At 30.4% G+C, this 26,360-nt stretch overlaps 1 protein-coding gene across 2 annotated transcripts in view; it reads right to left on the bottom strand.

The window, feature by feature from the left end:
- The window catches only part of LOC129958171 (F-box/LRR-repeat protein 12-like), a 115,100-nt gene that overhangs the window by 46,877 nt on the left and 41,863 nt on the right, over positions 1–26,360 (bottom strand). Inside the window, exon 1 of one of the 2 annotated variants that reach the window (XM_056070415.1) lies at positions 20,013–20,214. The exons of the other annotated variant lie outside the window; for it this stretch is intronic. Within the exon in view, the coding sequence (XP_055926390.1) occupies positions 20,013–20,117 (105 nt within the window). The 5' untranslated portion in view covers positions 20,118–20,214. Of the gene's footprint in view, positions 1–20,012; positions 20,215–26,360 lie in introns of those variants that run through there. 2 annotated transcript variants of the gene reach the window in all.

Raw genomic sequence — 26,360 nt, 5'->3', positions numbered from 1 at the left:
AACAAATGATAGTTCACTAAGTAAAACTAACTTCCCAAAGTACTATCGCACATTTCTTGACCTTGAATGCAGTGTTATTGGGTGCACAGCAGAAAAGAATTAATTATTCTAAAACTGTTGTGTCGAAGTGTTTCGTTATGTAGCATTTGCTTATCTGCTCATAAAATTCATTCGATTTTCGAACCTTGTGCAGAGCAGACACCCTGAAACGATGGCTTGTAGAAAAGGTCTAAGCCCTGATGAAATTGCTAATTTATTGCGAGAGTTTTCTGAGAATGAATCGGATGGTGGTGAGTTGTCTTGTTCTAATTTAGATTCCGATGAAGATATAAGATTGCGTGAAAGAGAGTAATTTGTTTTGTTACAGTTTTTTATGATATAAAAGGTCATAATATATGATAATAACTAAAATAATAGTAAAAAGTCTTAAAACTAAACCTTACGGAACAGTAGTCCTGCAATTATTTAGTAATTAGAGTTATTTTATAAATTTTATATTGCGGTGTCGAAACGAGGACATTTAAGGATCATCGAAGTCGCGGACGTTCTAGTGTTAAAATTTATGCCACAATAGAAACATCCGAGTATAGTGAAGTGCGATATGTGATTAGACTTTTATTCATACAAAATCTATATTAATTGAGATTTATCAGGAGCTTGACGCAATGAGGTTGACTTAGTGACGTAATGAATTGGGATAGCGACGTAATAATAATTGGAATTGAATCTTTGCTAATAATGGATTTCTAACACATCAAAACCAGTTTAATGCATATTATAAACATCAGTTCTAAGGAAGAGACTTCTTTCTCCATTTTTTATGAGTCTGTCTACTGTAAAATAAAATTTAGTATCTTTTCTCCATTCATTTTAAAATTCCTGCTATTCTCCATTCATTTTAAAATTCCTGCTATTCTCCATTCATTTATCGTTTGATTTAAATATCTTTGAAAAATATTATCTTACTTTTATTTATCTACTTAAAAATATAACTTGGTTTTTCAGTGGTTCTTTCTGTATTTGATAAAAAATTATATTAATGAAATCTTCAAAAAGATTTTTAAATTTTTACAAAAAAAATTGTTTGAAATTATTTTGAATTCCTTTTTAATCCTAAGATACATTTAATATAATTAAAAATTTCATTAGAAATATATAAATATTTTACGGTTTTGCATTCTTAAAAAATTAAATAAATATCAGTTGTGCCATATATAGCATGTCATTTAAATGAATCCTTATAATCCACTTTGGCCGTACAGAATTATCCAAAAGTCATGGGATTTTTTTTTCGTATATCAGAATTTTCTGGTGTACAAAAAATATTATGGTATGAAAAGCCAAATAGGTATTAAAAAAACCTGTGTGGTTTGATTCTTTAACAAATCACAGTTTCTCATCTGATAGGTGTTTACCGAAAAGGAAGATAACACACTGAGCACTTTGTGATCTGTTACTTCTCCGAGCATATCTTATCACACTACCAACAGCAGATCCATCTCAATCATATATTGTTATCTCGTCTCACTCATAATCTCGTTATATTGTGTTTGGTACTCACAGTACTCAGGCTTTGGACCTGAATTTGAAACAATGATAGAATATTTAAAATTTTTGGAAGAAGAGTTACCTTTGCTTTCTCTAATTTTCTTCACAGGTATAGAGTTTCTGATTGCTCAGATTTGAAAACAAAATTCATTGAAGCAGGAATGCCTGCATTTTTCAAATATTTGTCAATTCAAAAATTAGCATGCGTTTGGAAATACTTCTGGGGGAGAATTATTACGTTCCCTTTTGAAAGGAAATAAGTCTTCATTAAAACGATTGTCTTGGATCATTTCTCGAAACAGAAAAGAGTTGACAAATATCAGGGGATTCCTGTTGTCCTGATTCTTTTTCATTCGACGTTTTTCAAATAAGCTTCTATAAAAATTGAAAAGAATTTTTCCCCCATACAGATGAAGCTCGTGTCTATTTGGTCAGGGATTGATAGACACAAGTAGTACAGCATTTAAACTTGACACATTTGATTTAAATTGTAAATTATTTTACTAATTAATTCTGGTTTTATAATAAAAAAAACCTGACTTTGTCCTCACCCTTTTTGTGCAAACGGTATATTTCTATTTTCATTCGTCTGTGAATTATCTGTTTTTAAACTGTTTCCTGGATTTGATAACCACCAATAAAAATATGGAATTCCGTTAAGTTACAACTCCAAGGGTTTAGAAATATATGAAATGCGAGTTTAATGTCAACTTTTTGAATATAGAGTTTAATTGTAACGTATAATAATAACGAGAATAAAATATAGTGTCGCCATTATGAAGTTTTCTAAAAAAACCCACATTCATGAAATTTCTATTTCGTTTAATTAAAAACTATGCATTTATAATTTTCTTATGAGAAAAATTATGAACAGGCGCAAGAGCCTTCTATATGTGCCTAATGATTGAAGTGAACCGGGAAGGATTTGTGTTTTGAATCCAAAAAAAATGTTTTTTTTTTTTTTTTTTTTTGATGATCCCAATTTAAAACGATTGCCCACCAGAAATAAAGCATTATTAAAAGCATATGCGAAGAGACAGTAAGTAATATCATCTTTTATGAATTGCCTGGAATTCGAAAATTCTTAGAATAAAATTCGATGTTTAGTGGAGCAAAGATTAAAAGATTATGAAAACGACTGAATTTAGTGGCATTTTGCAAGGAGAACCATTGTTTTGCGATAAACTTTGAGCCGTATTTGAAAAGCATATTGCAAAACAACTGTACTCTTTGCATTGAGTTGGACATTTTAGTAAGTCTACTACATAGTAAAAAATATAACTATTTAAGTTTATTCATGGATTAAAAATTAGACTGTTTATAATTTGATAGATTTCAATATATTTCTATAAATTCTTTAAATATATTCAAAAGTAAAGGAGATATAAGATAAAATTTCTTTTTTGATTAAATACTCTAAATAAAATTATCTTTTATCTGATAGGACAACACCATTAAAATTTAAAAATGGCGGCATGAAATTTAACGATTATGTGGATTTGAAGATACACAGAAGAAAGTAATCGTTATTTAAAACTTCAATTTTTAAATTAACTTAAGCGTGCATACTGTATGCATTCTCTGGTTTCATTTATGGATAGTTTGAACAGATTCTTTGTAACTCTGTTAATATTTACATCTCAACAGAATCGAGCTCATTCTGTTCTTAATTATTTTTGTTGTGATGCAATAAAAAATAACTCATCTATATATTTACAGTTATGTAAATATATTAAATGTTTCCTTTTGACACTCATCTTTATATATATATGTAAATTACCTGTTTTAGAAGAATTTTAAAGTATGCATACATATTATATTAATTACTATACATTCAGTATCATTTAAATGTTTTAGCTTATATAAGAGGAAGACATAATTTCAGCTTTTCTCAATATTTTCCTTCACAACCGTTTCTTAATTTAGTTTATCAATTCATTGTTATTATGGGAGTTTATATATGCTTTTAATGACAACATGGTGTTTTATCGCATTACAAGAAAAGTTATGATGGATTAATTCCATGTTTTAAAAAAGGCCCTCTATTTACATAAAAAGAAAAAAATAATTAATACTATATTGACTATTTTACTTGATAAAATTTATCCATACTTTAGGGAGTGTAATTATACATATTTTGTTAATTCAAGAAACTTCGTCATCACCCAAAAATAAACAGGATGCTAACCTGCAAATTCTGTTTTAATAGTATGTTACACTCGACAAGGAATTTTTAAAAGAATGAAGCAATCTGAAATCTGACAGTCAGGTACTGCCAGCAGAGCTCAGCCGAGCTCCAATAACTTTTTTCCAATACAAACTCGTGTGTGGTCTTTCGTTATAGTGGTGTAACACGACGTCTTCTAAGTTCTAGACTTTCTGTATGATGCATTGGCTGAAACTGTCACAAAACCGATTGTACAAATTCGAATGACTGTTTAGCTTCTTATTAAAAATTGAAAAAATAAGAACCTTTTAAAATTTTTTCGCACTGGGAGAATCATCTTCTTCTAATAGACATTTGTTTTCAGTGTTATTACAAGCGAACCATCTTGCCAAGTTTATTGCCTTTGACACGCAATACCGTTGTAATCAATGCAGCTCTCATTCTCATTGATTGGTCGTCGAAACGGGAAATTTTTAAGGCTGTTATTTTATTAAACAATCTTTGATTGTAATGAAATTTTACTTGAAACTATATAAAAACAGTCATCTGGAATAAATCCATACAGATTAAATTAAGGCATTTGTCATTTGCTTAATAAATGTAGCTGTATTTATCAACTTTCAATAGCGAATTGAATTTATTTAAAGCATTGTTCGGCAACATCTTTAAATGCGACTTCAGATTTGTGTAAAAAAATTGGTTCGAAAATTCCAAAAGTCACTTTTTTATCACGAGGCATATTTATCAAAAGCTTCTCCTGATTAAAAAAAGTCCATTATCACAAAAGTGCCCCGAAATTGTTGAAAAAATATTAACACATTGACCTTAGTGGTTATAGTATTTGAATGAAAGGATATATACTGTTATTTTCTTTTTTCTTTTGACCTTTTTCCAACATAAAGTTTGAACTGTTGAATTATAGAAACATACACATTTTGAATACAGATAACCGATGTTTATATATTATTTTACAAAATGCAAAGTAGATGCATAAATGTTATTTTTCTTACCTATTATCAAAATCAACCACAATGCATAAGTCTCCTTTTCATGAGACTGGAAGCAATATCAAGTTAAATAATACGCCTTTGAGCGATATTATCCAAATTTTTGTTAGTTTGGAAAGTATGACAAGCTCAAGGAAGAAAGAAATCGATCTTTCATTTATATTTTAAAATGAGATAAAAACTTTTAGACTTGTTTGACGAATAAAAGGCAAAAGTAATCAAATAAAGAGATAAATCTACATAAGTTTCATATAGATCATCAGCATAATATTTTCCCACATTATACGAAAAAAAATCTTTACAAATTATGAATCTAAATTTCAAATATTAAAAGGTGTTGAAAAATTGTGGATTCAAGGCTAAGCAAGCGAGGCCATTACCCCCTCCCCCCCTCCCTCCATTATTAGAGTTTGAAGCTATCAAACGGCTTCCTCGTCGAAAGCTGAAATTTTGGTTGCATTCAAACAAAAACGTTTTGACATTTGGTGCTCTAACTCCTTTTTTATGAAAGATTTTTTTTTCTTTTCTTCGTTCCTCAGCATGTTGCAAAACAAAACAAGTCACGACTCTGTAACAAAATAATAAAAAAAAAGAATATACTGTTTTGACTAGACGTAGGTATTCGATTGAAAATGCTACCAGCGCCTATTTTGAAATTCAATATTCATTTTTTTTTACTAACCACTGTATTTTTACTTCCTTTTGGCATTAAAGAAATAGGTAGTTTGCTATTAAAGGATTCGTCGTGCTACCTATGAAAGTGCACAACTGATCTTTGATTTGAAGAAAAAAGCAATCCTTTTCCTCCTTTGAATTTAGAAGCCCTGGGGCTGGAATCAGAGCAGACACGGCTTGGAGCGCTGATAATTCTTTTTTCATCTCCATCCAAAGTTCGCCTTCGTCCGCTCAGTTTTTTTTTTTTTTCGTCTCTCTCATTGAATGTTTATGAGTTGCGCGTTTTTAAAGATTGTGAATTATTACATGTAAAAAATGATGGACATTGAAATCAATTTAAGGCACATTTTATTTCATATTTATTTTTAGACAAGTATTATCGAGCTGACTGTACGAAGATGGAAATGTGGGGGGGGGGGCTTTTATACCTTTGTCTGTTGAATTATCAGCTGATAGTTCAAATAAAACCCGATTATCTGGGTAATTATTTGAATTATTCTTGAAAATATTTGGTACAGGAAACAGTTTGCTTTTTTTTTTTAATCTAAGGGTCAAAATTTACCACATTAAATTCCAAAATGTGTAAATATTTTACTACGATTCTTGGAATTGGAGAGGAATTTAAATTTTTATATTATTTCTCGAATTCTGTATAAACCTGATCGTGTTTAGTTTTGTCGACTAGCCGGTGTCAATGATTATCGTAAAGAAAAGTTAGTGCTATAATTTTCGTGGTATGGTTAGAAAAAACGTTAAGTAAGCCTCATATCGTCTGATTGAAAAGTGGTTCCGCCAAATAAAAGTTATTACTATTTCTTTAATATCGCTTTAGATTAAGCTGCTCTTGAAATTTCCAGAAATCTTTTCCAATTAGTCAGATGTAAAAACTTGTCAGATTAATAAGTGTCAGATGTAAAAACTTGTCAGATTAATAAGTGTCAGATGTAAAAACTTGTCAGATTAATAAGTGTTTTGTGAATTTAAGATGGCTAAATATATACTTCGATGGGTTTGAGGTTAAAAATAAACATTATCAGTAAAGAAAAACGCTTCTCGTAAAGCTGCCATATCAATGATGAAAGTCGATGACAAGATTTCATTTTCAATGATTGTCGAATAATATAGCAGTCATTAATAGTGATTGATAAGTTCAGTAGATAAAACTACTCTATTTGTTAATAGATTTCAGAGAATCATCTTGCTGGAAACCAAAAATTAATCGCCCCCAATTTAGACTCTTTTCATTTCAGACTCTTGATGAAAGCCTTCCATTAAGTTTTACAGTCTCGTATTAATTTACATTTGAGAGTTGTTCCCCACTCTTTCCATGTATATAGATGCAATCTACTGACGGATTTTTGGAGATTTCCCGTGATACTACATTATATAATAATAATGGATAAAGATGCTTTATTTTTGCACACAAAAAAATGAATTCAAAGCAGCAAATACAGATAAAGCGAATAAAAAATAGCACTTTCAATAAATAACAGCACACAGTAATCCGCAATAAACAATCGTGATAGCAAAAGCTCAAATCAGAGAGGACTCGCTCAACAACTCGCTTGAGCTCAATTTAAATTACTGACTCTAAGCTTTGTCTCACGACATATTATTGTCTCCGTGACATGACAAAGAAGCTTCCAGAAATATATTATATCTTCGCTCATTATTAATACATTGCCAAAATTCTAGCAGCTTCAGGAACTTTCGTTTCTATCGCCGAGTCGTCAAGTTCGTCAGAAAGTCTAGGTGTCACTGAACCTGCATCCATTTAGCACAGCGGTTCTTAACCTATGGGTCGCGACCCAAAATTGGGTCGCGAAGCATATTTCTTGGGTCGTGCTGAGTCGAACCAAAAAAGTTAGTAATACAACAAATTTCAGACATTTTAGAAATGACGACTTGAATAAATATCAACAATCGAAACTGAATGTGAACTAACTGAAAAAATTACATGTTTTAAAAATAAACTCAAATTATGGAGAAATAAGGTTGAAATAAAGAAACTTGCTTCATTCCCGACTCTTAATTTACTTGTTGAAGACAATAATATTGATATCACAGATTTTGAAATACAGAAAATTATTATTAATCATTTAGAAAAACTAATAGCAGACTTTGATCGATATTTCCCTGCAGACGATGTTTTCAAATATAATTGGGTTCGAATGCCATTTAATTTTGATGTAAGTGATTTGCATGAGGAATTTGTTAATATTAATCAATTTCAAGAGCAATTAATAGAAATACAAAGTGACCAAGCACTTCGATACAATTTCTACAAAAACACTGAATCTTTATGTGCTTTCTGGTTAAAATTAAAAACCGAAAAGCCAATAATTGTTAAAGAAGCCCTAAAAGTATTATTGCCCTTTGCAACAACATATATGTGTGAGGCTGGTTTTTCGGCTCTGTGTGTAATCAAAAACAATTACCGGAACAAGTTAAATCCTGAAATAGATATAAGGTGCTCCTTGACAAGCATTCAACCGAGGTTTGAAGATCTTTCAAAATGTATTGAAGCACAAGGTTCTCATTAAAACTGTATGACTTGCATTTAAAATTTAAAAGACTTAACATATGCATTGATATTTCTTTTTTTTTTTCGGAATAAGTTAAAATGTCAATTATTTTCAAAAAGTTATAAATATATTTTAATTTGGTCAATAAAAATTATTAAAAACACTTGATTATTAATTAAATTTTCCTTGGATTGAAAAGTACTTTTGTTTATCTTTATTATTAAAAAAATAAATAAATAAATTGTGAGTTAAAAAAATTTTCATCGTAGGATTGAAGATTTTTTAAAAATACGATCTAAAATAAAGCAATGAAAAAATTTTAACTTTTTTTTGGGTCGCGACATGAGCATATTTCTCAAATTTGGGTAGCGGCTTAAAAAGGTTAAGAACCACTGTTAGCATAACGTTTTCACTTGTTTTTACGCAACTTTGTAATTTACAGTATATGTCTATGATCAATATTAAAGGAATAAAAACCGCGGTCAAGGTTTTTGAGACACCTTGTATATATTTGTAATGATATATCTTAATCCAATTAAAATCCTGATTAATTTCCAAATTGTCATCTAAATGAAGGCCATATTAACTTCATTCTAAATTGTTCTCTTATTTCCTGATAATTTTAGCTTTTTATTATTTAATTAATTCTATAGGCGCCCTGAAAAACTGTTTCAATCAGCAGGTTCTCACACTCCGAGTGAAGGTATAAAAAATCTGTAATTTTTGCAACATTCTTTTAAAGATACTTATATTTCCCTTTTTTAAGTCTATATGCGTCAAAGAAATCCCTGTAAGAATCTCATAGTATAAAATCACTGGGGAAATATTTCTTTCTCTTTTTGCTCTTCTGTCGCGAAGTATATCGACATATCTTGATTTTTCGTGTACATAATAAGCCTCTCGAGATGAAATAAATCGAGTTTAAAAATTCAAAAATGTCTTCTCGTCGGTCACGCATCTGCACGAACACACACACACACACACACACACACACACACACACACAGACACAGAGAGAGAGAGAGAGAGAGAGATATGCATTTTGGTGATTACAGGCTCATAACATTTATAGTTTTTGCAGTAATATCATAAGGCTACCAGTCAATTTAAAATTAATTAAGTCGAATGTAATGCGTTAAACTATGCCCAATCGTTGTTTTTTAAAAATTATATCAAAATAACCAAGAGAAAGCACACCTGGATTAAGAATATAGCCAATTCTCCATCTGAATGCAGCAAATCAGTATCAGTGTTTAAACAGCCAATGAGGTGTTATTAATAGAATTCATCTGTTGATGCTATATTCCAGAGCTAAGAGGAAGTCTTTCTTTTTTTAATTTCATCTTATTTTGCAATTGCTAATAAATTAGTTACGTTTTTTGTATCCTTCTGTTTTGTAAGTTGTCAAAGCCATAAAAATAAGAGAAACGACTCAAAGATTCGACTATTCACCCAAGAAAAGTACTATGGAATGAAGTTTTTAGTAAGGTGTTTATCAGAAAGACTTTTAATAAATTAGTAAGAAAATGGATGAAAATCTAACTAAAGGCAGTATTTCTAAATTTTTGAAGAAGATTAAGGAAACGCAGTCCGTACAATACTAAAATGATAAAGCAGGAAAAGATGCATAGAACCAAGTAATCATAAGACTAATTAAAAGCCTATATTTATAGGGTAAAAGAAAATCGCATGGAAGTACCGGGTGCGGCATAAATTCGTGCAAACTTCAAAAAATCACAATAAAAAAAGTAATGTTCGAAAGAAATTGCGGTTTGCGGGAATATGTTAGATTTCGTTATTTCCATTAAAAAATGTATTTAAAAATGACCAATAGATGGTGCTCACACGGTCATACCGAGACGGTTTATGCAAATCAGGAAAACAGAGCATAGAAACATTATAGTAAATTTTATTTTAAAGCAGAAAATGCTCAACATGACAGCCCCCACAAGGTATTAAGCAAGTGAGGGGCGTAATTACGCCTATTACAGCTGCGTGTAACATGTCGGCATCGATGCCACTAACGGCCAATTGAATGGCATCTTTCAGTTCCATCAAAGTGGCAGGAGAACCCCGGTAGACACGATACTTCAGGTATCCCCACAACCAAAAGTCCGCTGAAGAAAGATCTGGCGATCGTGAGGGCCACTCATTCTTACATCCTCTGCTTATCACTCTGTCCTCAGTGAATGTGTCTAGGAGGAACGTCCTAACGGAACTTTCCAACAGGATACAGAACAACGCTCTTCAAAAAAGAAAGGGCCTAGAATGAAGGACGCAGTGAAACCGCTCCAAACAGTCACATGTGGAGAATGTAGTGGTTTGGTCGTGTACGCACGAGGGTTTGATACTGCCCAGAAACGACTGTTTTGCGTATTTTGAATTGAAGAAGCATAACTGCCATGCAATGAAAAGTGGGCTTCATCTGTCCACATGATGTTCAGTAACCATTGTGGGTCACGTTCCATTTGTGCGAGTACACATGTTGCAAAGGCTTGTCTTTTCTCGCAATCTGCTGGCAACAACTAGTGAAATGCCTCTATCTTGTCCGGATGCAGTTTCAAGATTTCGTTCAGCATACGTAGGAACGACCTTTCCGGAATTCCTGTTATTTTACCTGCTCACGTACACTGTAACTAGACAAGCCTCGGCTGCAACATTTCTCATGACCCTTTGGACAACAGGGACGCGGTCAGCGCTGACGGATGGTCTGCCACTTCATGGACGATCCTCTAATCTTATCGTTTCCTCAAAATGGCAAACTAAATTCAATATCCCATTCAATGAAATTGGGTTTTTCTTCGCCTTAATTCTTTTCACCGTCCATAACTGTCGCAATGATTTAGTCGCGGATTCACCGTTCTTATAGAACAGTTTCACCACTAATGCTCGATCCGGTAGCGATAGCACGCTACTGGCGTCGAATGACAGATCCATTTCCATCCTTGTGTTTTATAGCTATATTGATTTGAATAAACAGTCTTGGTATGACGTGTGATCGCCATCTATCGGTCATTTTTTAAATACATTTTTTAATGGAAATAACAAAATCGAAGGCTCTCTGAACATATTCCCTCAAACCGCATTTTTTTTCGATCATTACTTTTTTATTATGATTTTTTGAAGTTTGAACGAATTTATACCGCACCCGGTATATAAAGTGATACGGCGCAATGCAATGTGGAATTGAGTGCGAGAACTATTGACGCAGATTGCAAGAATCAGGTCTAAATGCAAGAATTCCATACTGAAAAGCCATATTTAAATCTGAAAAATGATCGGAGAGATTATATGGGGCCTCATGTCATTTTAACTGGACAGCGAAACAATCTCACTGTGTGATTTGGAATGATGAGTCTAAGATCTCAATATATGATGACGATGGTATAAAATATGTAAGGAGAGGGATAGGAGAACATTTTCATCTTAATTTTAGTATACCCTCTGTTAAATTCCTAGATAATGTTATGATATGAAGTTGTATAACATCTAAAAATCCAGGCAGAATTTGTGTGATTAATGGGAATGTAAATGCCCCAAAATAAATGAATGAAATACTCTTTTTCAGAACCGCTGTATTCCACATGGGATCTTTTAAAAGATAACGAAGAGTTTATATTTTAACAGGATTTATCTTCATGCCATGTTGCCACTGTATTTAAAAACTGGTTTCAGGATAATCACATGTCACTGTTGAGGCTTGAAAATAGCGTAGACCTTAACTCACTCAAAACTCTATGGAACCAGCTGAAAACACTTACTACACAGACGTATCCCCGCTATAAAATTCAATTAATTAAAACAATAATGCAATCATGGTGTCCCATAATAACAGTTGCAGAACTGAAGCATTGATGCATTCTACGGGAGTACGTTGCATGACCTCATTTAATGATAAAGTTTACGCAAAAAAGTACTAACTACCATAAGTGAGAATTTCTGATTTTATACATATAATCTGACCACCAAACTGTATCCCTCAACAACGGGAAAAATCTTATCAAACGATAATATTTCTTACTGCTCCTGAATCCTGTTAAAAAAAAAGTTGACAACTTACAAAAAGTATTTCTATTTTGAGAACAAAATTATTTGAAATCGGCACCGCACCTGAGTGAAGAAATTGAGCGCATTTTTGTGTGGTTTCATTAATGAGAATCTGTTGCTCTTTACATAATTTCTTTAGAACTAATTCCTTTCCATCTGGGGGCACAGTCTAACAAACTGTTTTATTTTGAAATTATTTCATAAACATTTAACTAGTGTGTAATATAGAAGACATTATACTACTGAATCGAATAGATTCTTTCTACTATTACACTAGCCCATTGAGTTCGTGAAAGGAAGTAAAACTGGATTAATTTCATAACAAAATTTGAAATATTTTCATATACAGCACCGTCTCATACTCCTGGGCTTCTAACTATTTTGGCTACTGAAAAGTTGAATGGGTAGGAATGATCCCAAATGGAATTATTACAAAAGAATCATAAAGAAATGCGGATTAATATATTAGTATAGTGAATTTAATTGATATATTTATAAATTTCTTAAATAAAATGCAGTAATCTAATTTTGCTATCTTTATTATTTTAAAATAATATTTTTGATTGCTAAAATAATAATTTATTTAAAATCCCTTCTCTATTTAAAATAAAGAGCATGGATTTTTATGTCGGGCTTCTCAAAAATCTGTTAGAAATATGAAAATTCATTATAAAAAAAAGGACAAATGATATTAAAAAAATACGGTTTGCACAAATGGCGTTGCAGGGAGATCAGATTTTTTTTCAAGAACAAAAGAAGTTGAATAAATGACCAATAAATGGCACTGAAATGCATAAATAGAAATAAAACACCTTGAGGCACAGGTGTCATTCGATGCCGATAGTATGCTGTCATTACCAGATCAAGTATTATTGGTTATGCTCTTTTACAAGAACGATAAATCAGCAACCGACTCATTGCAAACATTTCGAACGACGAAATAACTAAGACGAGAAAATGTCAGATTTCAAGTCCAAGAGTACAGAATCCTGCCAGACGTTTCATAGAAAAAAGTAATTTGAAAATCGCCCACCAAATAGAAGGCAGTCCTTGAAAAAGAGCCGTGTTGCCGCCGTACAAAGTGTAATGAAGAATATGGCAGCAGAGTCATCCACGGGAAGTAACGGTGTCCATGAAGCTGGAAAAATATTTTTGAATATCTATATCATCAGTCCGATAAATCCTTCTCCCGATACTGCATTTGTATCCATAGAAATTGTAGCTACTACAACAGATTTTACTGTCATTTACCGCTACAAGATAATCGTTTGCCACGTGGTTCTGGCGAAAATAGAATAAAAACCATGATGATTGCTTAGCTTGTTGTGAATGGGTGAAGCCAGCTTTGCATTGTATGGGGCCGTCAATACACACTACATTCATATTCATGCGACTTTCAATCCCATGAGTATGTGACGAAGCCACTTCATTCTCCTCTTGTGATAGTTAGATGTGTTTTCATCGCCTCTTTCGTTATCGGCCCTTTCTTCATTGAAGAACATTCCCCTGTATCTGGCTGGGTCGCTAATGTACATGTACTCCCCTTCCGCACTGTCGAAATTCAAAGATGCCATTCAGCAGACCATACATGGGATTCAGACGTGTTCTACTCAACTGTCGCAAATGTTGTGATTTGCCATACTTGTTCCTTATAATGTTGTGGAGATCATACCGAACAACTACTGCTTAAATAATAAATCTATGGAATGCAGAGTTCTTTTGCTATTGTCTTTCTATTAACTTGATTTATATTAATTTATATTAACCGTAAACTTGATTTATATTAATCTGTTTCATATATTACAAACCAGCGCCACTTTTCGGTACTTTTTTTTAACTATATATTTTTTTTTTGTTCCTTAAAGCTTCGACCTTCCTGCCATGTCTTTCTTGCAAATTGCATTTCTTTTCGCCATTTGTTCTTTTTTAATGAATTTTCGATATTGTTAGGATTTCTGGAGCACCTGATATCTGATTTTTTCTCATTTGTTATTGTTACAATGATCATGGAATTGAATTACTAAATTATTTCAATATATTTAATGATAAAATAAAGTTTTAAATCCATGAAACATAATTTTTTTCTAACCTATTGGCATTCCTTCGTATTTAAAACGCTATTATACAAACTTATTCTAGCTAACATTTTCATCACAATCTTGAAACGAAAAAATTAGAAAACAATATTAAATTTAAAATTTTGTACTATTAATAATTGGCTATAATTTGATAAAATTTTATTTCTAAATATTTGTTCTTTTAAAAATATAACCCTTAACTTTTTTTTGAGTTCTATATAAAAATCCAGAATCCAGTGAGAAAATATTCTAAATTTTGACGCACTACAAATATTTCTTTATCCAAATTCCGACATATATTAACAATTCTGTTCATAAAATTGATAGAATAATCTCATGTCAAAATAATTTTTTAGAGAATGAACAATTATGCAAATCCTATATATGAAGCATTATTGTATAATAATATTTTATAGTATTTTATGTAAATCATCAAAAAATATTAGTCAGAGCAGAAAACTAAACAACCAACATATGTTTCTTTTATTGTAAAACTAATCGACTTTGGCGACTAGCTAGTTTGCCAGGAGTAATGCTCTCTAAAATTTTCATTTAAACATTTGTGGACCTTGGTTTCTTAATAACATCTGCAGAAAAATAATTTTAAGCTTGAAATTTCGATAGTCATATTATTATTGAAGCATTACGATATTTTGTTCATTGTACTATATATTTTTCAAATTTGTTATCAGCTACCGTAAGATTTCAATTTGAATCCGAAATGTAAGAGATGAAACTTCATTAAATAAGATTTTTTTTCGCTGAAACTAAACATATTTTTTAAAAATATGACTACTGAAAATTGAATTCTTCAGCAGTGTAATCTTATGTGTACCATAGAATATATATATTTTTTATCATTTATGTAATATTTCAAAAAAATTATTAGATAAAAATTTCTCTGATTCACCATAAAATTCAATTTTACCTTCAAAAAGATTTAAATACAGTAAATATTTTATTTTATTTCATTCAATAAATATACCTTTGCAAACAATTATGAAGTCTAACTTTTATACAATCTTTCGATCCTATAAATCATATTCAGGGAAATTATCTGGACAATCTAACGTTTCAGTCTTCTGAGAGCAAGCCTAACTGAGTTATAAGGCTTTGATTATTATTATTTTAGGACAATCAACAATTTCATTATTTTAGACAGTCTATCTTGGGGAAAGTCCAAGACGATTGTTGGAGGGCTTGAAAACCACGCGTTTTTGTAGAATAGAGACATTTAAATTTTCATAACTCAGTCAGTTTTAATAGCAGACCTTTGGTGGTGGACCTTTTTTTTTATTTAAAATATTAGTGTCTCAAGAATATTTTATTAAATATGATTCACAGGACCGAGGATCTTGTATAAGATTATTAGCTCAAAATTAGTAATTCATCAGAACATTTATTGATTCAAACTACTTAAAATATAATCATTTATTTCATTTAGACCAATTTTAAAAGATATATAAGCCACTTAATAAAGTTTTAGAAATTAGATGTTGGGCCCGGATTAGAGTGGATATCCTGCATATATTAAACTATGCATGCCTTAAATAAAATAAAATTATTGAATAAGTATTATAGCTATTTTAAACCATCACAGAATTTTTTTTTCGCATTCATTTTTTATAGAAAATACCACATCTCATATTTCTTCCATTTCATATAAACATGAGCTGAACATTACACTTTCCAAGGTTTAGTTTACAGTCAGAGTTAACTTGGCTTGCCCACATCAAGCTCATATAAATACGTGTGTGCGTGCGTGTGTGTGTGTTGCAAATCAGTATTAAAAGTGGAAACAGAATGTGAAACTTGTCAAACAACACAAAAATGTGTGCATCAGGGAATGAAATCACTGCGGATCCCAAGAGGAGTTGTAGCATTTTCTTCAGACAGTATTGGACATTTAAGTGAAATGACACTATCTTCACTCAAAATGCTATAGTTAATCAATGATATAGAGATGGAAAAGCGATATAAGTCTGAGATACAAAATAAAAAAAAAAATAATTATATAAATACAAAGTGCACGATATAACAAGACTAAATAAAAACGGCATTAAAAAAAAGGATGAATTTTCCGCGTGGGTGAATGCAGCTGAAATGTAGCACATAACATGACTTTGAAGCGCGTTTGTGATGGCTGAGAATACTGGATGAGATTAAGATATAGATTGAAGAATAAAATGGAAATAAAAATTGCAAAAATTGTAAATTAAAAAGTGGCTAATCATATTATGAAGGAAAATATTAGTTTTAAATGAAAAATATCTTGAAAAAAATAATTATTAATTAAATATTTGGGATCTTTTTGGAGGCCCGATTTTTAATTTTTCTTTTGTTTGTATATTATTTTATCAATATATATTTGTGTGTGTTTGCGGTTGTATGTGTAATTAATTAAATTTATTAACGTTTTAAAAAGCTCATAATTTTTCACCCATTTAAATTCAACCTTGAAAAGTAATTCCTTCTTTTTTTCTCTTATTTCACTACTAAAATGGGCTGTTAAGAGATCGAAAACTTCCTTTTTCGTTTTTTTTTTCATACTGTGTGCTTGGATTTCTCTCTAATGATTTTTTCTTGATTTCGTTACCAATAATATCCACACTCACAATAATATCCACAATAATTTCGTTACCAATAATAACCACATATTGACAAAGAGGAGACAAGGAGTGGAATTCCCACTTTAAATATAAAGAGGCGGACATCCCGGGTACTCTATTATACGTTTTCTTTTCTTTTCTTTTCTTTCACAATATTTTAGGAAAACTGCACTGAATTCTTCCCTTTTAGGTATGACAACGATCTATGTTGTTTGTGATCGTAATGTCAGCTTAATTGTAGAAAAAATACAAACGTAGTTTTCCATATTCCAGCCTTCTTCGAGGAAGTGTATTTGTTTAAAGAACGGTTTAGCGATTACAAATTACAGGATCCTTACTTTCCTGGAGAGTAACGGGGACGATGAATCGTTATAGATGTGATGTAGAAATCGATATCTTGCCTTATTTTTCCTCGCGTTAGTGTACTAATGCTAGTACAGAACTCAACATTCTAAAACCAATGGTGTAGAGAATATTTCAACGTAATAATCGGCCCCCATACAGTGTACAGTTACATGATTGAAGTCTAAATCTTGCAATTGGACCCTATCTTATGTAAAATCAAACCCGATTTCTCTCAGAAATGCAATTTGGACAGAAGGGTGTTGTTTTAATTGAGATAGAAACATTTATCTTCCAAACTATCACATAATATTAAATTGATTGGTGACCAATGTATTTATTCAGTTAGTTTTGACTATCACTAAAGGGTGAGTTGATTTTATCAATACACGCCTTGTCAAAAGCCCGTTCCTCAAATCTCAACAGATGAACTCGATGACATAGATTCTCAATTATAGAGAAAAGATTGGAGATGTCGAAGGGGTTCATTTGAACAACTACTTTAGTTAATGTACTATCTGATCATTAAATATATCTGATTAGGATCTGTTGATGAATCTCCTTAAAACTGCTCACTTATGTCCTGTTGTCTTCTGAAATATATTTCTTTTACTTAGCTAACGTACATATCTTCGCAAATAAATATTGGGCCTTTTCGCATTGTTTAAAGCTTATGAAATTCTTAATAAATGTTTTAAAAATTCACACCAAACATTTTTAGAATTTTATAAATTCTAAACAACGGGGAAAGTTTCTTCATTTATTGTGAAGCTATGCAGTTTTCATAAAAACTTGTTATCATCCTAATAAAATCTCAAGTAGACAAGACATTTTTCAGAAGAGTACATAGCTTTCGAAATGAATGCTTATTCTCTTTTAAATGGTCATGAAATTTGTAATATATTTAAAACATAAATTTTAATTATTTTAAATATTAAGAAAAAAAGCCGATTATACAAAACACATTCATTCATATTCGGCAATTCATGTATGACAGAGAGTTTATAAGCATTCTCGTGAAGCATGATATTGTGATTATTGAAGTCTGTTGTAAAGGATGGAAGAATTTTTATGATACAATACATGAATGATATAATTTGATTCTATCTTATACAATTTTATATCATACAATATTGTATAGCATATGCGTGCTACAGTGTTCAATAACATAGTTGCGACATGTTTGGAATACATTAAGACAAAAAATAAGCTTGAAGCATCCAAAATTTACGTATCATTTCTAGGAGTTTTAACGGAATTTCTGGTCATTCATTCGGACATTTGTTAATGTTTAAACTATAAGCATTGTTACTTCTTGGTATACGAAACAGGCAATTCAGTTTTCTCTCAATTTTTTTTTTATTCCTTTTATACTGCTTATTTTATTTTGTTCTTTGTTCTTGCTTTGAAGACAGAGCTTTTCTACTTTTATTATTAAAATTTTATGCACTTTGTAAATTTCTGCCATTCAGGATAATGTCATAGATATATATTTAGATTTATTACCTTACTCGGCAGTGATAAGGCATAATTTCTATTCGATGCGGATATATCAGTACTAATATCTCTCTGCAAGATTGAATGCAGATTAAACAATGCATACAAATTTCCCTTTTTAAATTTGAATAGAAAAACAATGTTAATGCATGTTAGTTTATGCTACCAATTTTGATTTCATCCTCCATAAATGCGAGAACGTCTTTTATTTTATTTTCTGATTGCTATTTTTGTTTTTATCTATGTGGCACTACATCTATATTTTTTAATATTACTGATACTTCTGCTTTGTTTAATTCTTCAAATGTTTTATTTCCTTTCAGATTAGTAGTAATTGGAATGCATATTCTTATCCTTTGTAATACGATTCCATTTGTTTATTTCTGTCGTTACATGAAGGAGAACATATACAATCCATCCAATATTTTTTTCAGTGCTGGTTACGCAATGTTTGATCAAAATCTTTCGTTAATAACAATATCTCATCAAATTGATCAAACTCAATCGTATTAGTTTTAATAAATACGTTTTTCCTTGAGAAAAGCCCGCGTTAGCAAAAACATCGAGATTTTGCATCTAAATTACATTTTCAATGTTTTCTTCAACCAGATATTGCACTTTGAGTGAATATTTTTTAGCATTTATAGATGTAATTGAAGTAAATTACGTTCTGCTTGTTAGAGATAAAAAAAGTATAGGCAATTAAAAGTAAATCATTATATGTGTTCTAATGGAAATGCTATTAACTAAAATTATGAAAATTATTCCATTTTATGTTTTCTTAAACTAACAAATGAAATTAAAATAAATAACACTGCATATAATCAAAATACTAATTAATAACCTATAAAAGGATTCAGTTCTGTAAAACTTGATTGAATTCTAAAAAAAAATCAAAATATCATAATCTTCAGGAAACATTTTGATTTAAGAATGAAAATTTAGGTAGAATAATTGCCTACGTCACTTATTAAGTGTGACACACAAAAAAGTACAAAATATGCAAAAAGAAATTTCTAAATAATTATTAAATGATATTTTATTTTTTTTAAAAATTTTATCTTGTTATTCATGTTAAAAGTTAACGCTGTTTACTTTAAAAACTATATATCCATTATTAAACTGCATTTTAATTGCTAGAAAGTTTTAATTTGTAATGGTATGTAATGTATAAACTTGTATTTTAGATTAAAAATTAATTGTTGATTCATGAGTGTTTTCAATTTCTGTAATATCAAATATTGATTTTCTCCTTTGATCGCCACAATCAGTTCTACTCAATGCTATTTTTAACTAATTACTTAGCAATCAATTTAGAATACTAAACAAAAATAGAATCAAAGAATCTTATCTTATTGGAAGATAAATGGAAATGCAGCTGAATCTTTAAAAAATAAAAAGTGAATTTTGAGCAATATCACTTTCAAGAGATATAATATCAATACAAACAATCAAACTAAATTTTTTACGTATATAAATCCCCTTTTTTAATCTATTTTAAAAATAAATGACACCTACCGCCGATGGAACAAACCCATTTTTTAGGGAAGTGGAATCCTTCTCTTTAATCCCACTGATAGCAACTGAACTCACATCGGCCCACATTGAGAGTCTTCTGTCCATATTTTTCTTTTCCAAGGGCTTTTATAACCTTCCTATTGTTTGGCAAGATACGCCGGATGTTGTTTTTCTATATAAACCAGCAGTTAGACAGTAGAAATAGCAGTCACTTTGTTCTATCCCTCCAATAAAAAGTTAACAAAAAATTTCACCAACTCCCTACTTTTTGGCTTTGGAGTGAAGATTTAGGGTTGGCCTAAAATACGATCTGCGCCGAGGCGCCATTGACTCTTATTTTGAACATCAACGAGTACCTTTCCAGAGCTGCTGTTCTTTATTAAAAAGAGGGGAGAAGCGGATGGTTTTCGAGGAGAGAACAACTGTCTTGTGTTTTGCATAAGTTTCAATTTATGCCACAAGAAAAATTTGTTGTTTCATTTTTGATGTAAAGAAAGTTGATGTAAAAAATATCCTTAGGTTATTGACGGTTTTTTTTCTATACCGACTCTAAGAAGATTTTGCTTCGAAATATATTTTACTTAACTAATATCTAAAAAACATCCTATTCAATTCAATTTCTTTCATTCTTCCGAAATGTAGTGACTTCAAGCTCAATGCTGATATAAATCTTTTTTTTTAATTATTAAAATCAACAGAAAGATAAGAACAATATGTGAATTTCGGATTCATCTGAAAACATGATTCATTTTCGAGATTGAAAAAATATTTCTAATGAATAAACACTGTAAAAATCAATTATTTCAGCTGGTCAAACATTTTTTCAGTTTGCGGTTAGTTTTTAACTAATCAGAAATATCAATCGTAAAACAGTGATATTTTGCATAAAAATATTTAACGCTATCTGGAATAAAGTTTTTGTGGGAATTGCTTGATGTTTTCACTCAAAATTTAAAGACGATGTATAATTTGGATGTAAAAACTATTAGCATGTCAAATCCCAGAATTCATTTTTGTAATTTTTATTTCAAATCATAGGTCCTTCTGTTTAAAGCCTTAATTCTGCTGATTTTAAATAAATTTATTTATATTCTGAAAATAAAAAAAGTCAAAAATATTTTTTTATAGAAATTACAATTCCTTTACAAAATTCTTATTTTTGCGCGAAACATGTATTCCATTATGAAATCTTTCCCATAAAGGTGAAAACAAGCATGACATTCTATCGCAGCTTTTTTAATATTTGCTTAATTATGAGTTTTAAAGAATTCGTACTTCTTTTATCAGACTTTCCGGAATTCTTCTCTGAATTGCAATTTCTAAATAACTGTTCTGATCTTTTTTTAAATTTATACAAGCAATATGCCTTCATATTCTCCCTACGTATCGTTTAATAAAATATACAAAAAATCATATAGTGTCCTTTTATCTATTACAAACCTGGTAAAAATAACATGTGCGTCAAACAAAGCTTTTAAAGAACAAAATTTTCTATGAACTCATTTTTCACCACTATATATAACTGAATTTTCATCAATGATTTTGATAAAAGTATCTAAATAAATGTTGCAATAAGGTGACCGAATTTTGAACGGCACTAACTTGCCAAATATAGTTCCCCTTCTGAAACTAAGTAGTAGAGAAGAGGGCTGAAAAAGTTATTTTGAGACCTGGAGAAAAAAAAAAAGATAAACGGAGGTCTCATGAGTTCTGACTCTCAGTGGAGGGACATTAAAATGGCTCTCAAAAGAGAAGATTGGCTTATTAAACGCAATAGATACTAATTTTCAAAGCAATAAAAAAAGATTTGTGCCATTTAAAAATATGAATTCTGAAACTGTTCTTCTCTGACGATATTCAACTCTTTTTCAGTACTATATGTGATGGTTTAATGGTCTAATCACGATAAGCTCTAATGGTGATTAGACGATTTTTTTAGGCTGTGCGTTTTTTTTTATTTGTAAAAATATCATTTCCACACCATTTTGCATTCCATTTCTTAGAGTTTTAGAAATTTAAAAAAAATACTATATAAATAATATTATTCATACAATATGATAATTAATCTCTTCTAGGAAATAATAATGCATAATCCTTCTGAAAGAAGAATGAGATTATAAATCGAAGCTAATCACTTGGTATTTTATTTAATATGGAAATAATTGAATTAATCCGAGTTCTTTTCTTTTGAAGTCTTTTTTTCTTGAAGAGTTTTTTTCTTTTGAAAATCTTCTCCGCATAGCTTATACTTTTACCACAATTAAATCGATGCCTCCCTGAAATTCTTTTTCAATCATATGATAAATTTTTACAGAATTTGTTACTCGATATCCTTCAAAAGAAAAAAAATATAAGCTTATTTCATAAATTACAATATGCGATGCATTATAAAATAAAAAAAGTATATATTAAGCAGTTTATATAAAGAACTGATCAAATCTTTTATTTTTTGCATAAAAATTAAGTATTTATTTATTATAAAAATAGAATATAAAAATAAAAATATTTTTTATATTTATTATAATTATGTTCTTTTACAGCATATATCTTAATGTTGTGTTTCCTTATAAAGAAAAATACTCTAACTATATAACATTTATTTGTGACTCTTCTGATACAAATTGCAGTGAGATCATTCATCTAAGTATTCCACTTAAAACTGTTGTCCTTTTACTGTAAGATTATAAATTTATCATCTCAAATTTGAGCTTGTCTTATCAGCTCCGCTAAAGGAACAAAGATGTACTTCATCACTTTTGGACTAAATGAGATCAGGTTTTTGCTATCGAACAGCTATCATCTTTTTTTTTCTTCTGCTATGGGCTAAAGTAATGGTACATCTGATGATAACATTAATTCTAAACTAAGACTTCTTAAATTATGACAATCACGAAAACTGTGATAGTATATACATTTGTTACATTCTTCAATTTTGTGTTTGTTGTACTAATTTCATTAAATATTCTTCAAATGACTCTACTTATTTTGATAACTTAGTTTTATTTGAATATTTTATTGTCTTATATATTATTAAAAGGTGCTTCATACAAAGATGTCATAAAATCCTTTCCCAATGGTAAAGAGATAGCCGGTATATATTATATATATATATCACTCCAACAAATTAAGAACACTTTTTCTTTGCTTTTCTTTTCTCTCTTTTTGCTTCATATTTTGGGCGGCGAGGCTGCGTCGCATTTCTCTCTAATAGTCATAGCTTGGAATGCTAAAGCAATACCGGGAACTCCATTCAAATATCCTTTTAATCAATCTTATTTTTCAGTAAATAGAGTTATGGCTATTTTTAAACGACTGCAAATTCTCTTAAGACTTTAAAGTATAAAATCGTTTATCTAACATTATATATATATATTCAGAGGTAATGATGAAAGGGCTGATTCGTGATACATTGCGATTAGAGTTAATGAATCTGCAGCCTCTGTTTTCCCATTGGGGAATTAAATGAAAAATTATTTAATAATTCTCATTATAGGTTTTGGTACTTAATCTTCTCTGAAAAAGGGAGAGTCTCAATGACAGTGCTGTAAATCTTCGAGAAAGGAAGATGAAGTTTTGCTTTTCACTTATAAAGACCGGGAATTAAAAGTTATATGATGTATGCTTTTTCGTCCCCTGAATTCACCGAATAGCCAATATTCACTCTGGTACTCTTCGGTTTCGTATTTGGAGAAAATATGCTAACGTTTTGATGAGCCATATACAGTTTGAGTCATGATTAACCTTTCACCTTCCACTGGAAAGGCTTTTGAATCACTGCAGATTGTACAAAATCTATTTTTATTAAAATAATGTGAAAAAAGAATTAAGTTTCTAATGTTTTCAGGGAGCAATCGGGAGTAACAAAAAGACCTAACTATATCAAAAACTTTTCACTGACAAATTCAAACGTTTTCTATGTGCTTGAAAATGAGTTCATTTTGGCATTTTCAAAGCTAATAAGGTATTTCTACTTTTATTTGCAAACCAAATATTTCACATGACTCCTGAAGAAATTAAATATATTAATATTTGGTTATTAAATAAGATAGACAAACAGTGATTTAGAATAACAGTTTAGGTAATAATATCTCGGTCCAAATGAACTGCTAAAAATATGTAAGTTAATGAATGGAAGCGATTGTTATTTCTTTGTTATTATTTTTGTTGGATCAACCACTTTCTCTGTTCTAACAGTTATCTTTACGTCAGTGTTTCGCTTGAACTCGTAACTAAACGGAACTGAAACATTTTCACATTTTCTTAACAGATCCTTCACCATTGCTTTAGAAGGTTTAAGTAACTTTAGATTGCATAGAAATATAAATACCAATCTTCAATAATAAAAATACGTTGGATATAACGCTTTGAAAAGGAGAGAAAGTAGCTCTAAACTATTTCTTTTAGAACCCTTTCTCAATGAAAGCATTTATAGTGAGACTCTCTGAATTTATTTCAATTCTAAATTGTAGGTTAATTCATTCAAACCTCTGAAGTCTACTTAATAATATCGTTAGAAATTGCGATATTTATTTTGAGAAGCTTCTGAATAAATGAAAAATTATGAATCGATAAATGCTATATATACACGCATCAATATATTTCAGATGCATACATATCTTAAACAATGGGTCCCGTTCTAAAATGAAGTTGCTTTAAGCAATTTTTGAATAAGGATTTCTTCGCCTTTTTCATTGATTAAGGAAAAATAATCCTAAAAAATTATCTTATTTTAAAGAAACTTTACAAAAATATATTCTACAAAGTTCTTTTTGTTTATCTTTAAATAATATTTTTTCTCAGCTTAGGATCTTGAATATTTTTTATAGACGACGTCACAACTGAAATGTAAGGTCAGGAGTGGAAAGGAGTCTTAATCTAAAGGGGAATCCAAATGAAACAAAACGTGTTTATGTTCATCCGGTTTTCAAACTACAGGTAGGATCAGAGTGAAATGTTATACACGTACTGTGCCGAGTATGATAATTGCGACTTCAGAAGAAAAAAAACAAACTTTCCCGTTTTGGCCAATTGAGGGGAATGCATTGTTGTTTATTCTTGAAAAAATACATGAAAAACTTTTCATTTAAGAGAAAATGGGAAGTTATTAAAGTGCACACACTATTATTATCATGTGCATGTGTTTTTGCTTGTTCAGCTATTGCAGTCGAAATTTCTTCAGCTATCAGTTGGTTTTGTGCTCTGTCTAAGCTTCAGGGCAGAGATTCGAGTATTTTTAAAACGCAGAACCTTTTGTCAAAGTTTTTGTAAGCAAGAGAAGCAAGCATTTTACCAGTTGAAATGTCTTCAGGGCGTCAGAAACATCATAAGCTCTTAGATACAAGAGTTTGACGAGTACGCTGGATGCTTATGTTAGCATCCAAGTCACTATAGCAACGAAAACTTCTCTCACGTTAAACACGAGAAGAACTTCTTTCAATTTTATGCAGAATACTAACACTGCAGTATCATTTTCTCCCTATCAGTCAACAAATAAATCATTTTTTTTTTTTTTGAAATCATAAACGCATTCTCATGAGCGTATGTGTAAAAATTTTGTTGCGATCCATCCTGTAGTTTTGACATTCGAAATGCTTAAGCATATCCTATTTTATTTGGATCATCCTATACGTGAGACATATTTTTAAAAGGCTTCTTCTACTAAATTTAAATTAATCAGATTTAATTATTTTCCAATTATTTTTTATGATTAAAAGATGGTCTTTTGCATTCAAGTATTGATATCAACAACAAATAAATTAATTGTCATAATTATTTTAATATTTGCATCTACAAAATATTTTATAATAATTTTTATGACTTGTTTTATTGCTTTCTGTGAGGAGATTTGTAATGAAAGCTAATAAGTCTTCTAATCTCAACTAATCATAATCTATAATTCATGAAACGAATGAAAAATTGATTCACTATTCAAACAAGTTTCTTCAGAGATATAAAATTCTTGAAAAAAAGTATTCAATAGAGGGAGGTAAATGCTTTTCAAGCATTTTTGTTGTTTTGCGTGATTTTATAAAACCTTCCTCGTGAACTGGTAGAGCGAAATAAGTCTCACAATGCAGTAACAGTTGGATTTAGTATTGATATTTTGCCTAAAAAGCTGATAACAACGGGTTAATATCACATATAAACAGAATGGTCCACCGGAAACTTTTAGGGGTAATCTTACATGTAAATATAAATAACTTTCCTGGTAGAATACTCAAAGAATACCAGATAAAGCACATAATTCAAGTTTGATGGCTTGAAATCTACATGAATAGCAACATCAAAGCCTGCATCTTGTTGGAAAGTAAGTTCTTGTAACACTGAGTTTAAATAACTCTGCAGGTT

The sequence above is a fragment of the Argiope bruennichi genome, chromosome X1 (genome assembly GCF_947563725.1).
Source record: "Argiope bruennichi chromosome X1, qqArgBrue1.1, whole genome shotgun sequence".
Lineage (NCBI taxonomy): Eukaryota > Metazoa > Arthropoda > Arachnida > Araneae > Araneidae > Argiope > Argiope bruennichi.
Note: the sequence above shows the minus strand (reverse complement) of the source record. Positions and strands in the feature narration are given on the sequence as shown.